This window comes from Zosterops lateralis (genome assembly GCF_965231275.1).
Source record: "Zosterops lateralis genome assembly, chromosome: Z".
Classification (NCBI taxonomy): Eukaryota; Metazoa; Chordata; class Aves; order Passeriformes; family Zosteropidae; genus Zosterops; species Zosterops lateralis.
This window is the reverse complement of record NC_139800.1, coordinates 52,828,821-52,841,103: the sequence shown is the minus strand read 5'-3', so window position 1 is coordinate 52,841,103 and position 12,283 is coordinate 52,828,821. Positions and strand designations below refer to the sequence as shown.

Here is a 12,283-nt window from a genome sequence, read left to right as displayed (position 1 = left end):
TAATAGGAGTGGACTGGAACATTTTAGAGAAGAGTGCAGATGAAGGGTTGGGGAGTTAGTGGTGGAAAAGAAGCTTTTCATTAAGTCCCTCTGTCTTGTAGAAATAGGAAAATGATCATACTGTCACTACATTTATAAGTAGATTTCAGAAGCTGCAAGTAACTAGCATAGATTTTCTCTGTTCTGCACAAAACGTGGCCCTAAGAGTGATTGCGTGAAAGTGGATCCATGGATGTCATACCATTCCACTGTGCTGAAGGACAGATACTCCAGCTCAAATGGAGTGTTCTTCTGAATACTTACTTACCATGTGTGCTTGAAGCCATGAAGAAAGGCATTTAGCCTGCTGGTGAAATTTCTTAGGGTGTCTTTGTATGATTTTTTTTCTCTAAGCTGGAATGTGTTGTCAGTTGTTTTGGGGTTTTGGAAGATTCAGGAAATGAGGAGGACTAGTCTTTTGAATATTAAATTTTAAGAGGCCTCTTGAAGTCACAGCCTACTTAAGGGTGTATTGTAGTAATAGTTAATAGTTTTTGCATTAGAGTGAATAATGGAATAAAAATTATTTCTTCTTCCTTTTAGGTATTTAAACTGTTGATTTTCATCTACACCAGATGATAATAATACAAGCAATTATAGCACTTGAATGTATTTGTGAAATTCATTGCAGTCATGTAGCTTACCCTGAATTCTGCCCTTGCTATATCAGTGAAGGGCATTTGTTTTCATAATAAATCAAAATGTAGAAAGAAGGCTCTGTATGTGCTGAATTTTTAACTTTTTTTTTTTTTTTCACATGGCAAAATAGTTTATCAGTGAGACAGAGGTGAGGGGTAGACTCTGAGTGTTTTATTCTAATGGATATCAGTGAACATTTACTATGTAGTGTATAATCTGCAAGTAAATTTCTTCCATGTGCACATTCCCCTTTTCCATTACTTACATTGGAATCCAGCTTGTCAATCTTCTTGCTTTTATATGTTTAATGTAGTGGGGAAGCATGCTAAATGCTAAAATTCTACTGCCCTTTCAAATACCTAACTCTCCATTGCTAATTTTGCCTGGTGGATAACTATGAATGTGCTTGTTGTTCAACAGCAGCTTAAATCATGTTAAGACAATGTTAGCAAAATGAAAACATGTATTTTTAAGCATGAGTTCTCAGGTGATTGGAAAGCTGATCTAATAAAGCTAAGGAATGAAATAAAATGGAAAGAGAAGAGCAAACTCTTTATTAACCCAATGACTCCTATTACCAGTGACAAAACTGACACCCTATGTCATGTGTCTCTCCTGCAGTGATTGTTGTGGTTAAAAACCCATGTACCTACCACCAACAGCAATAAAACAGTGTGCTAATATAGTTAACCATACTTTAAAAACGTACATAATTTTATATGAATTGACAGTGTAGCTTTTGATAGTAGAGATATGAGCAGATAACGTTTGTGTGTTGTGAGTATACTGCTAAGTGTAGAGCATTACAGTTGTTCAAAGACTTCTTTCATGCAACTTTAGAGGTATGATTTGGTTCACAAGTACACCACAAGGATTGATTATGTTCTAATTTTACTTTGACTCCCCAGACTAAGTTTGTCCTCGTGCTCATACTGCTGGAATAAAAAGGGGGAATTAAATTCAATTTTTCTTCCTTATGCCTTAATGTATTCCTTTGTTGGTTTTATTGCTGCCCTTAATTTTATGACTATTAGGTCACTATTGCTGCAGCATTCAGTAATTTGAACTCATTGCCCTCATACATTTTCAGATCTAGGATGTAGTCTAACTGTGGGGATAAGCTTGTAATGCCTATACCTTCTTAATCCATTTAGGGTGAAGAAGTAATCCCTTTTCAGACCACGGTTTGACAAATGGGTTAAATTTTACTCTAAGTGTCTTTTACAGAATCAATTATCCTAGTGGTGTCACACAAAGAACTAATTCAGGGTAGATTCACTCTGCTTCTTCAGATGAGCTCCAAGAAGTGTTTTTGCACTGGCAGCATTTGTGCCAGACTGGGTATCGTTGTCACTTTAAATGAATCTCCATGTGAGGCCTGCAAAAATAAAAGAAGTCAAAAGTGCAGACATTTTCTTGAATCAGGTCTGAAGAGTATTACTGATGAGATCCTTAGCTCACTTATTTGACTAATGATTAGAGAAACAGAACATGAGCTAAACCCTCACACATACACAAATCCAGCCCCGTCTTTTTTTACCAGCCACCACTGGTAATTTGAACATGTTTCTTGAGTTCTGTCATAGTATCTCCTACCATTTCTCAAAGAAGTCTGTGTAGACAGATTTTTTTTTCCCCTCTAAAATACTATGAGTCTGTAATGGTTATAATAAATTTACAGCAGCACGATTTGGTTGCAGTCAGTGTTGCTTAGTTTATTAGTTTACCTCTGGTTTCAATCACATGTTTGCAATCAGCTCTTCAGTTTCTCTAGATTACAGCTGGACATTATTTTGTTTGAGACCTAGTCATGGAGCAGATGTAAAGATGATGTCTAAGAGGCTGCTCATATGCAGCTCAGTGTTCATATGGTTCTGCAGTTTCCATTACGAGCTTCAGTGACAGGAATTTAGCTGCTTTTTAGTGTACTATGACCAAGGCAATGATTATTTGAAAACACATGACACGCTGGCTTTTTGGCTTGAATTGCTTGAAGTCAATGTGAATCTAGGACTGGCTGTGACTGGCTTTGCTGGAACTGAACTGACTTCATCTAATGTCACTTCCATTTTTTTGTACCACCTTTTCTGAGAATCTGATAAAGTTTGCAAGTAAGATGCAGATGTTCAGTGTGATTTCTCAGAATGGATAATTTTTCCAGAGTAGAAATTGTAGCTTTTCAGTTTACTTCATTCATTTATAATACCTCCATTTACAAATGGCATTTTGGTGATGCTAAGGAACTACCTAATAGGATTGTAAAATCATGGGATAATTCAGCTTGGAGGGGACCTTAGGAGGTCTCTAGTCCAATCTCCTATATAAAACAGTCCATTACAAGTTCAGTTCAGGATGAAGGTGAAGATTTTATCGAGATAAGTCTTGGAAACCTCTGATAATAAAGACTGTACAAACCCTCTGGGTCCCATCCCCTGTTTGATAGTCTTCATCATGAGCTAAATACTACGGTGCACCTCTCTTGTTTCAACACACTCTGGCCCTGGTTTTGCTTGTTGTCTGTCAGAGCCCAGGGTCATTCCCCTTGAGCAACTGCCTGTTCCCGTTGACATTGCTGCTGCGGCTCTGCCTGCCCAGGCAGGACTGCAGATTGCTTTGGCCTGACATTCACAGCACTCCTGTTGGCTTCTCCTCTTGTTTGAACGATTTCAGTTCTGTAATGTTCCACTCCAAACAGTTCTCATATGCTTATTTGGTAACTTTATCATGGGTGGGGATTTTTTTGGGGCTGGAGGGGCGAGTCTGTTCTGTGAATTGGAGTTGTTCTGCAGCTCAATATAGAGCAGCAATGCAGATTTCCAAGCCAGAGCCAGCTTTGACAGATAGTAACCAAACTGTAGAGAGAACTCATCATCTTCAGTAATCCTTTCTTTCTTATATTTCTGTTGATGGATGTTACTGACTGTGGTGTGGTTTGAGATTTCTGTGTTTGTCTTAACAGCAACATGATTTCAAGATAGTACTTACAAGATAGTTCATGATGGCGGCTGTTTTCTCACAGATTAAATAATCTGTTAGATCAGGCCTGATTTGCTTTTACTAAGCCTGCCTAATGGACTGAGCTTGATGATTGGACCCCAAAGTAGCAACATTAATGGTGGTTCTTTCAAGGTTTTTTTTGTTGTTTTTTTTCTTCCTGTCAGGTCATGGAGCTGCTGGTTCATCTGAATAAGCGCATCAAAAGTCGACCAAAAATTCAGCTTCCAGTAGAGACATTGCTAGTTCAATATCAAGATCCTTCTGCAGTGTCATTTGTCACTGTAAGTATCTGTTCTTCCAACACTGTTTGCTGCTTTACTTTAACAAGCAGAATATTCTTTAAAGCTCCTGTATTTAGCCATGTCAGTTTTCCTCGCAAGTGTGTAATTGTTAATAGATTGATGTTTTAAGAGATTTTTTTATACTCAATTTTATAGTCTGATCTGGGTAAAACTTAGTTTCATAAAGCATTTTGCTGTTCGAATTACTGACAGTTACTCTTGATATTTCATGATTGTCATTGCTTGTATTGTAAAGGGTCTGTTCATTGGTAGAAGCTGCATTTTGCAAGCAGCTACCAATCCTTATCCTGCTATCTGCAGGATCAGATTTACTCTATTTTTACTTTAAACGTTTTTTTAAAACTTAAAACTTTTTTTTTACTTTACTTCTTTGAACACATGAGGATCTGTATTTTTATGTGGTTTTAGGGTCAAGACCTTAGCTGAGCAAGATGAAAAGAAAAGTTATTTTATAGATGGTGCAACTCCCACAGATTATTTCATTCAATCTAATTGAAAAAGTGAAAATAATTTTAAAATGTTTTTATGAAACTATGAAACAGTTTACATTTCAGTTTAGATTGGTCTGTTGCAAATTGTCATTGTGTTACAAAAGTTATTAAATCATATGGAAACTTGTACTTTTCATTTTACTATTCAGTCCTGTGTGAAGCATAAATAAAAATATAATGTCTTAGAAATGTGTGGAGAAATATTTAGACTTTAAAAAGCAGTGACATACATAAAAGTAATCTTAGGTTGTCCTAAGCAAGTGGCGTTATCTGTAATTCACTTTTTAGAAATGACCAAGACTTCTGTAGTGCATATGTTTTGTAGAGCAAGATGAACGATCTTGTTTAAAGACATAATTGACAAACTATGCATTTGGCTGGACTTGTCTAAAATGTATTTTCATTCATGTATCTCAGTGATGTATATTGCTCTGCATCATAAGGCTTCATAGGATTTTAACTCAAGTGTTGTCTACAGAGTAGCATAGTGCACTACAGCACTCCTCTTTGGCACTTCTTTCAGCCAGGTCATGGGACACAACTCTTACACTGCAGTTCTTGGCTGGATTTAGATGAGCAGCATAACAGTTAGTGCAGTATTCAGTATTGCTCTGCTGTACTTTCCTGTCACTGGACTCCTAACTGCATTTACAACTTTTAAATAAGGTGATTTAGAAACATGTTTTCAATGGAGATTTTTGTCTGTGATACTGAGTTTGTATTTATTTAATATTATTTTCTATTTTATTTCTGCAACAGATAAGAGAGATCATTACATTTGCTTTCTTTTAAACTGTTGCTTAGTTGCAGATGCTTTTGGTGAAATTGGCAGTGAAAAAGAAAAACTAGAGCAAATTTTTTTCATTTTTTTCCACCTTTTAAAGCAGAGGCCCAGCAAGACCTGCTCTGAGTACTCCTTGCTGAGTCTCTGCTTTGGTTGTCAGTCTGGTAAGTCTTAGATTTAAGAAATTGATCTTACAAAACATATGGTGTTTCCAATACCCAATTATGTAACAGGACATACGAAAAGAGGTTCTTTTCCATTGCTGCAATAGTGTGTGCTTTTTCTATCCCTTTAGAATTTTACCATAATTTATGTTAAGATGGGATACCCCCGTCTGCCTGTGGAAAAACAGTGTGAATTGGCTCCAACCCTTCTCACTGCAATGGAAGGGAAACCTCAACCACAACAAGACAGGTATAACTATTTACTCTTGGGGCAAATTTTGTTGGTATTGTTTTAGTAAAATAATTTGTGTCAGTTGGTAAAATATTTTTTTCCTTAGTGCTGTCTTCATTACTTGGGATGTTCTTGGATCAGTAATTCAGTTATTAGGGTGGTACGAAAAATTCTTACAGTCTAATGCTGTAATAATATAAAGAATTGGCAGCAGTAGACTCCCTATATGATAAGGGGTCTGTATTATGATGGAAGTGAAATGCCTGTCCATATCCCCCATGCGTCTTCATCAAGTTCTGGTTTCCAGCTTAAGGCCAGATCTTCAGTAGATACCCTCTGACCAGCTGCAGGAACAGCGCTAGATATCTCAGATTGGCCTCTTTAAATTGAGAGATAGTGTTTCAAGTAAATAGGAATTTTACCTAAGTTGTAATATGTGAAGAAAAGACTGTTGGGAACTGCTTTATACTAAGAACTTCTAGAAAACTGTTACTGGTGGGCCTGGTTCTTGCCTATACTGAGATGAGTTTCCACTGTTGGGATTGGAAATTGTCATTAAAATCATGTCTTTGTTCACTCTACATACTGTGATGGTGTAAAAATATTTTTAAAATTTCATTACTGAAAGGTCTTGCAGTAAAATCTTGATTCCATTCACGAGATCATTGTGAAAATACTTAGAGCATTGTTTTTCTCAGTTGAAAAGGCATAGGGAAGAGGGCTTTGGAAAATCTGTATTGTAATCTTTGGAAAAGCTGTACTGATATGCCACCAGTGTATTTGCCAGTGTTTTTTAAGAATGAGACAGTCCTAGACTGTATTCTGTGACATAATTATGAAACTGCCAAAAATCTGGACAAAGACAGTGACTTTATCTCTCCAAATATCTGCATGCATGCAGACACATGTTCCATTTTAAGGACAAATCACCATTTATCTTCTGCTTTCCATTTTTAAGTACATCAAATGGTAAATAGAGGCCACTGGATTGTGAATGTGTTTAACTTTTGTTAATTTTTTTTTTTTTTTGTAAAAGGTTTCTCTCTTGTGTGTTATAAATAAACAGGTATGTTTTTTTTTAATGGTTGCAGTAAATGTAATTGTTTTTCAGCCTAATGCATCTTCTAATACCAACCCTTTTTCACATGAAATACCCTGCGGAACCACTGAAAGCAGCAGCCTCTCCATTTAATCTTGCTGAAAAACCAAAGACTGTACAGCTGCTTTTGGACTTTATGTTGGATGTTCTTCTTATGCCTTATGGGTGAGTTGATACCAGTCTTCTCTAGCGTTGATGTGTTCTTTATGTGTGAAACAGTACAAACTACACCCTTGAAAATTCATTTAAAGTACACTGTTACTTCCTGGCTCAAATAAAACCAGTGGAAAGGTACAAGAGAAGTTGATATTTTAAGAATTTTAAGAACAGGATCACTATATTCCTTATTTTACAAAACATCACTTTTGTACTTAAATTAGGTGTTACACAGTTCTGTCCTTACCTCTTGAGATCAAAGTGAAACTATGAGACATATGAGCTACCTATTAAATAGGCAATCCTTTCAAATAGAAGCCTGACAAAAATGTGTACTAATCTTTCTGCAGTTGAATTTTAAGGCTTATGCCTCTGAGATCATAAGCAAGAATAATCTCTAAAAAACTTACTTTCCAGAGTTGAACCTTTGAACAAGATTCTTTTGGCTGTCTTGTGGTGAAAAATTTTCAAACTGCAATAATGTTGTCTTAGTGTGAACACTGTTTTTGAAGGCAAGAAGACTGTACAGACCAACTTGAATTTACTGATCACTGCTTGTGAGGAATCTTCTAAAATCAATATTTTCTCAAAATATTTTTTCCACTGTTTTTGATGTGTCTTTGTATTGCTAGAGGAACTTTTGCTTTGAAAGAAAATAGAAATAATTTTGATGGTGGAACACAGTTCTATTTTTTCTGGCAATGAAAGTCTCACAGGATTGGTTCCAGTATGACTTTTTTAAGCTCATACCTCTTGCTCACCTGAATGGATTAACCTAAAGGAATGAACTTAAAATAGTGAGCACATGGTCTTTCTCCATGTAGATTTGTTGGAGCCTATGCTCTCCATCAGATAATTTGGGGGCCACTTCCCTTTTGTTTGAATATACAGAATCTTGCAGTTTATATGCCTATTCTTCTGTTCATGAGTCACACTCTTCAGCTGACCCAGGTTGATTGCTTTTAGCTTCATCCATGGCTGTAGCCTCAGCAGATGAAGTCCCTGGGCTTTCCAGTGATACTTCACTCCCTTCCATGCTTAATACGCTGGCAAAGCATGAGTTTTTAAATTGCAGAATCATTTAGTTTGGAAAAGACCTCTGAGAAAACGCTCAGAGACACTGAAAATAGGAGGTGAAGGTTTTAATTTTCTTTCCAGAGGGTGCTAGAAAGTGTCACTGAGCTAGCCTGTGGCTCTGGATGTCTGTCTCTTAAACTCTTGCTCCCTGAGGTGAAGCTGTGTGCACTGATTTACAGCTAATTTATGCTTGTTAGAACTTGGTCTGTTTGGTGCAATAAAGCAACCAGAAATCTTAACTGTGGGGCTTAAAGCTCATAATAAAGTGTTCAAAGTTTTAACTAATGAGACTTGTAATGAATCTTTATTGTTGAGGTTGTTTACCTCTTTTTGTTGCCTGAGTGCTGAATGCAAAATGGGAAGCTGGCTGGGGCAAAATAATTCTTGCTGGTCTGTGCTCTGCAATTTTCAGGCCATTTGGCCAAGCTTCCAAGAATACATGGGGAGGTGGGGTGGCTTTTATGAAAGCATGGAGGTGAGCACAGGGCAGCTAGACTAGCCTTACAAAACAAGAGACTGGGTATACTTTTTCCTTTGCTTTCCTTCCCTGCCCCGTACTAAAACTGCCATTTTCCAGGACAGTATCTCTTTTTTTTTTAATATATATCAGGATTTGTTTCCTTCCACTTGTGTTGCATATGCTTCATTGTTTCCCTTGTTAGGTTTGTGTCTTTCGTAGAAATCATACAAATTTTATTGGAGCTTTTAGCATGAGTTTCTTGAATGTAGTACTGCATGAGTATTTACTTCTAATACAAAAGAGATAATTTTTTTCTGGTTTGTAGGCTAAGAACTCTAATAGATGTCTTTCCCTGCCTGCTTAGGTTTGTATTGAATGAGTCTCAAAGTCGACAAAATGTGCCCTCATCCCAGGGGTCTTCATCAAGTAGCGCAGGAGGTCCTGGAATCCCTCAGCCACCTCCAGGGATGAGCTTTTATGCAGCCAAAAGGGTAATTGGAGATAGTCCATGGACACCAGAACTGCTAGAACAGGTATTTAGGGCTGTGGGGCTGGTCCTTGGTGAGCTGTGGGTGGTAATGGGAACAGTTGCGGATGGAGGAATGGAGAGCCAGAGGGAAAATACATGACTGATTCTGACCAGGTCTTTAGTTGCCCTGAGGGAATTTATTGAGGGATTATGCATGATGCCTTAAGGAGGTAGGGAGGAAGACGATGAGTAAGCAGCCATAGCTGCAGCCTATCCTTGTGTTTTACTCCCAAAGATTGCAACAGTGTCTTCTGTTTCTGAAGCATCCCTTTTTAGCATACCCTTTTCAGAGTATCCCGTAATGATAATACTGGTACTTTGCTGTGGATGACTTTAACAGGAGGCAAGCTAAGAGAGGGAGAGCATGTGAACTTCTCCTTAAGCAAGCAGAAGCCATGATTTCAGACAGCTGAGTGGCTACAGTTACTGTAACATCCACTCTCTTGTCAGTAACACTGTCTTTCCCTGGTGTTGAACAGTGTAAGCTGGGGATAGTGAAGTTCATTGAAGCTGAGCAAGTGCCCGAACTTGAAGCTGTTATACACCTTGTTGTAGCCTCCAGTGATACAAGACACAGTGTTGCCACTGCAGCAGACCTTGAACTAAAGAGCAAGCAAAGGTAAGGTCTGGATGGTTGGAAAAGATGGGTGTTAGTATTCCTGAAACAGCTAGCTGCTATGAATGTAGCGCTCCAGAGAGGCTGTGCTGGAGGGAAGAGAGGAAGGCTGAAGTACCCGCTCTATCTATGAAGCTGCCATGTGTTCCCACTGAGCTTGGAATGGTGTGGTTTGCAGTCTTGCAGCTGGAAATGTCACTTGGCTCCAGAGCTGACAGCTTTAGTTGTGTGGGTTTGATCATTTTTGATATCACTTTTGAGCCATTTTCTTACCGAATCATAAAGGATAACAGTGGTTTCTGCCTTGTCCTCTATGGATTGTCAATTGTCAATAAGGCTTTAGTAAATGATTCCCAGAAAAATATACTTTCATTTAACTTACTAGGAGAGTAAAGAGACTAATTGTGAAATGGATCATAGTCTAGAAAGTTTGGCAAACACTGCCAACACTACCATTATCACTGAAACTTTTGCTTACCTGCAGTTCACCTTTCATCATCTAAAGACAATGCTTCTGTCTTTAAGTCATCAAGGGGCCAGAGTAATGGCTGTTGATCCTGTTTCCTGAGACATTGACAGTGAGAGATTTGCTGGCTCATGTAGGAGTTTGGAGCAAGACAGGCCCATCTCTGAAATGCATAGGTTGGCTTCTGTAGGACTGTTTAACATGGAGTCAGATTTGTAATGTGAAATCTTCTGCAACTGAAGTCTGTTCATGAACCCCAGTCATGACAGGGGAGATGATTCTATTAAATAATGAAGCCTGGTTAGGGAAGCTGGTCTCTCCTTTGCTGCTTGTCTCATCTTTCCTTCTGAGTTGGTATTCTTTACCTGGAGAGAAAAATAACTGTGTGGACAATATGTAATGCTGAATGTCTTTTATGAGAAATATATGCTACTTCACAGATTACCAGTTGATACTCAACTGCTATATTACCATGGTCTGTATGTCTTATTTCAGTGGGAGAGAAGGGGGGATATAGGTTTCTAACAAATTACTTGATATCATGTTGTCAGAAATTGTTGAAGTGTAATTAGGTCACGTTCTTTAGGATTATATATTATGTGAATGTGGGAAAAGTAGTTAGAAGTCAAACTGAGGAGTTCTGTGTAAATTTTGGGAATAATATGAACATGATACAAAGTGCTGTATTTTAAGAAGTGGTCAAAGATCAGAATCATAACGTGTTGGTGTTCAATGTGGTTTTTTTCCTTCAGTTTAATTGACTGGAACAATCCTGCTATCATCAATAAAATGTATAAAGTGTATCTTGGGGATATACCACTGAAAACCAAGGAGGTAAGATTTGTAAGATTGTCCTCAGAGTCATCTATCTTCTTAATTGCTGAGGAAGTAATTTTAGTTGTCTTATTTTATTTAAAAAATGTATTTCTTAAATCTGTCACTTCCTTTGATATCTGCTTTCACTGAATATTTATGCTGTTCGAATATATTTTTTTTTTCTCTGTAGCAGTGTGTTCTGATTTGCAGCAGAAAGTAATTTACTGGTGTCCAAAGATGTACTATTTCATCTATTTCTGACAGGGATCTGTTCTGAAACCAGAAATGAAACGAGAGTCAGTCAGCACCCGTGTTAAATTAAAGATAGTTCCTCATCTTCTACGATCCCGGCAAGCTGCGGAAATGTTCCCAGCTAACATTCAGGTGATGCTTATTTTCCAAAGTTACACTTCCTAATCAGTTTGATGATACAGTTCCTCCAGTACTTTGAGGTAGGAAGCATTGTTACTGATGACAGTGTTTAAAGAAGAGGAGGAATGAAAATCTTTGAAAGTGAAGCCACTCTCTAATCTGCTCCTTCCTTTTGGTCAGGTGGTATATGATGGACTCTTCGGTGCAAACACAAATGCAAAACTGAGAAGTCTGTCTTTGCAGTTCGTGCATCATATTTGTATAATGTAAGTAGTCCAGAGAACACAAGGCCTAGGCTATTTTTAGGCTATTTGCCTAGAAGTCACTCTGTTTAATAAAGCTATAACTGAAATAATGAGTACTAGAACTCAAAGAAAGTAGGGGGAGTTTTTGACTTAGTCCTGAAAGCTCAGTATATCTGTGCTTGCAACAATAAATTGTAATTTCTCATCTTAACACAGCTGAGAGAAGTGATACTAGAGAAGATCCTTTTCAGGGATGCATAAGATAATATTTTGTTGATTTCTCTAATTGCAGTTGTCCAGAGAATAAAATAAAGCCCTTAGGTCCAATGCTTTTAAATGGACTTACAAAGCTGATCAATGAATACAAAGAGGTAAGATGAAAAATTCTTTACTGTAATCCGTCATGTGAATGCAAGCAAAAGATAAATAAACTTACAACAGAAACTGATGTATTATTTTTTTTGTGTTTGCTTGAGAGGTTGCCAGAGGATACCTTTTAAGAATTTTTTTTTTTGAAGAGGAGCAAATATTTTAAAATGCTATATAGGAAAACTGTTCTATTTATTTAACACCACATGCTTGGGCACCGATTGCAAAATCTCAGGAAACAATAGTGTTAGTAATATAAAGAGAGCACAGTAATATAAAGGGATCTCAGCTCTGGATGATTATCACATTGTGTTAAGTATCTGTATAGGCCTGCTTGTTATACATTCCATCCTATCTATCCAGGGATGGTATTACTATGGGGTGTTACCAAAGAGAACTGCAAATGCAAGTCTGGCCTGATGAGGTGTTT

The 12,283-nt window shown here is 37.5% G+C and overlaps 1 protein-coding gene across 1 annotated transcript in view; it reads left to right on the top strand.

The window, feature by feature from the left end:
- Positions 1-12,283, top strand: part of ECPAS (Ecm29 proteasome adaptor and scaffold) — a 58,736-nt gene that overhangs the window by 8,028 nt on the left and 38,425 nt on the right. Inside the window, 9 exon segments of the mRNA XM_083883506.1 lie at positions 3,840-3,956; positions 5,548-5,666; positions 6,760-6,912; positions 8,805-8,973; positions 9,449-9,588; positions 10,804-10,885; positions 11,132-11,251; positions 11,420-11,505; positions 11,777-11,855. Of these exon segments, the coding sequence (XP_083739632.1) occupies positions 3,840-3,956; positions 5,548-5,666; positions 6,760-6,912; positions 8,805-8,973; positions 9,449-9,588; positions 10,804-10,885; positions 11,132-11,251; positions 11,420-11,505; positions 11,777-11,855 (1,065 nt within the window).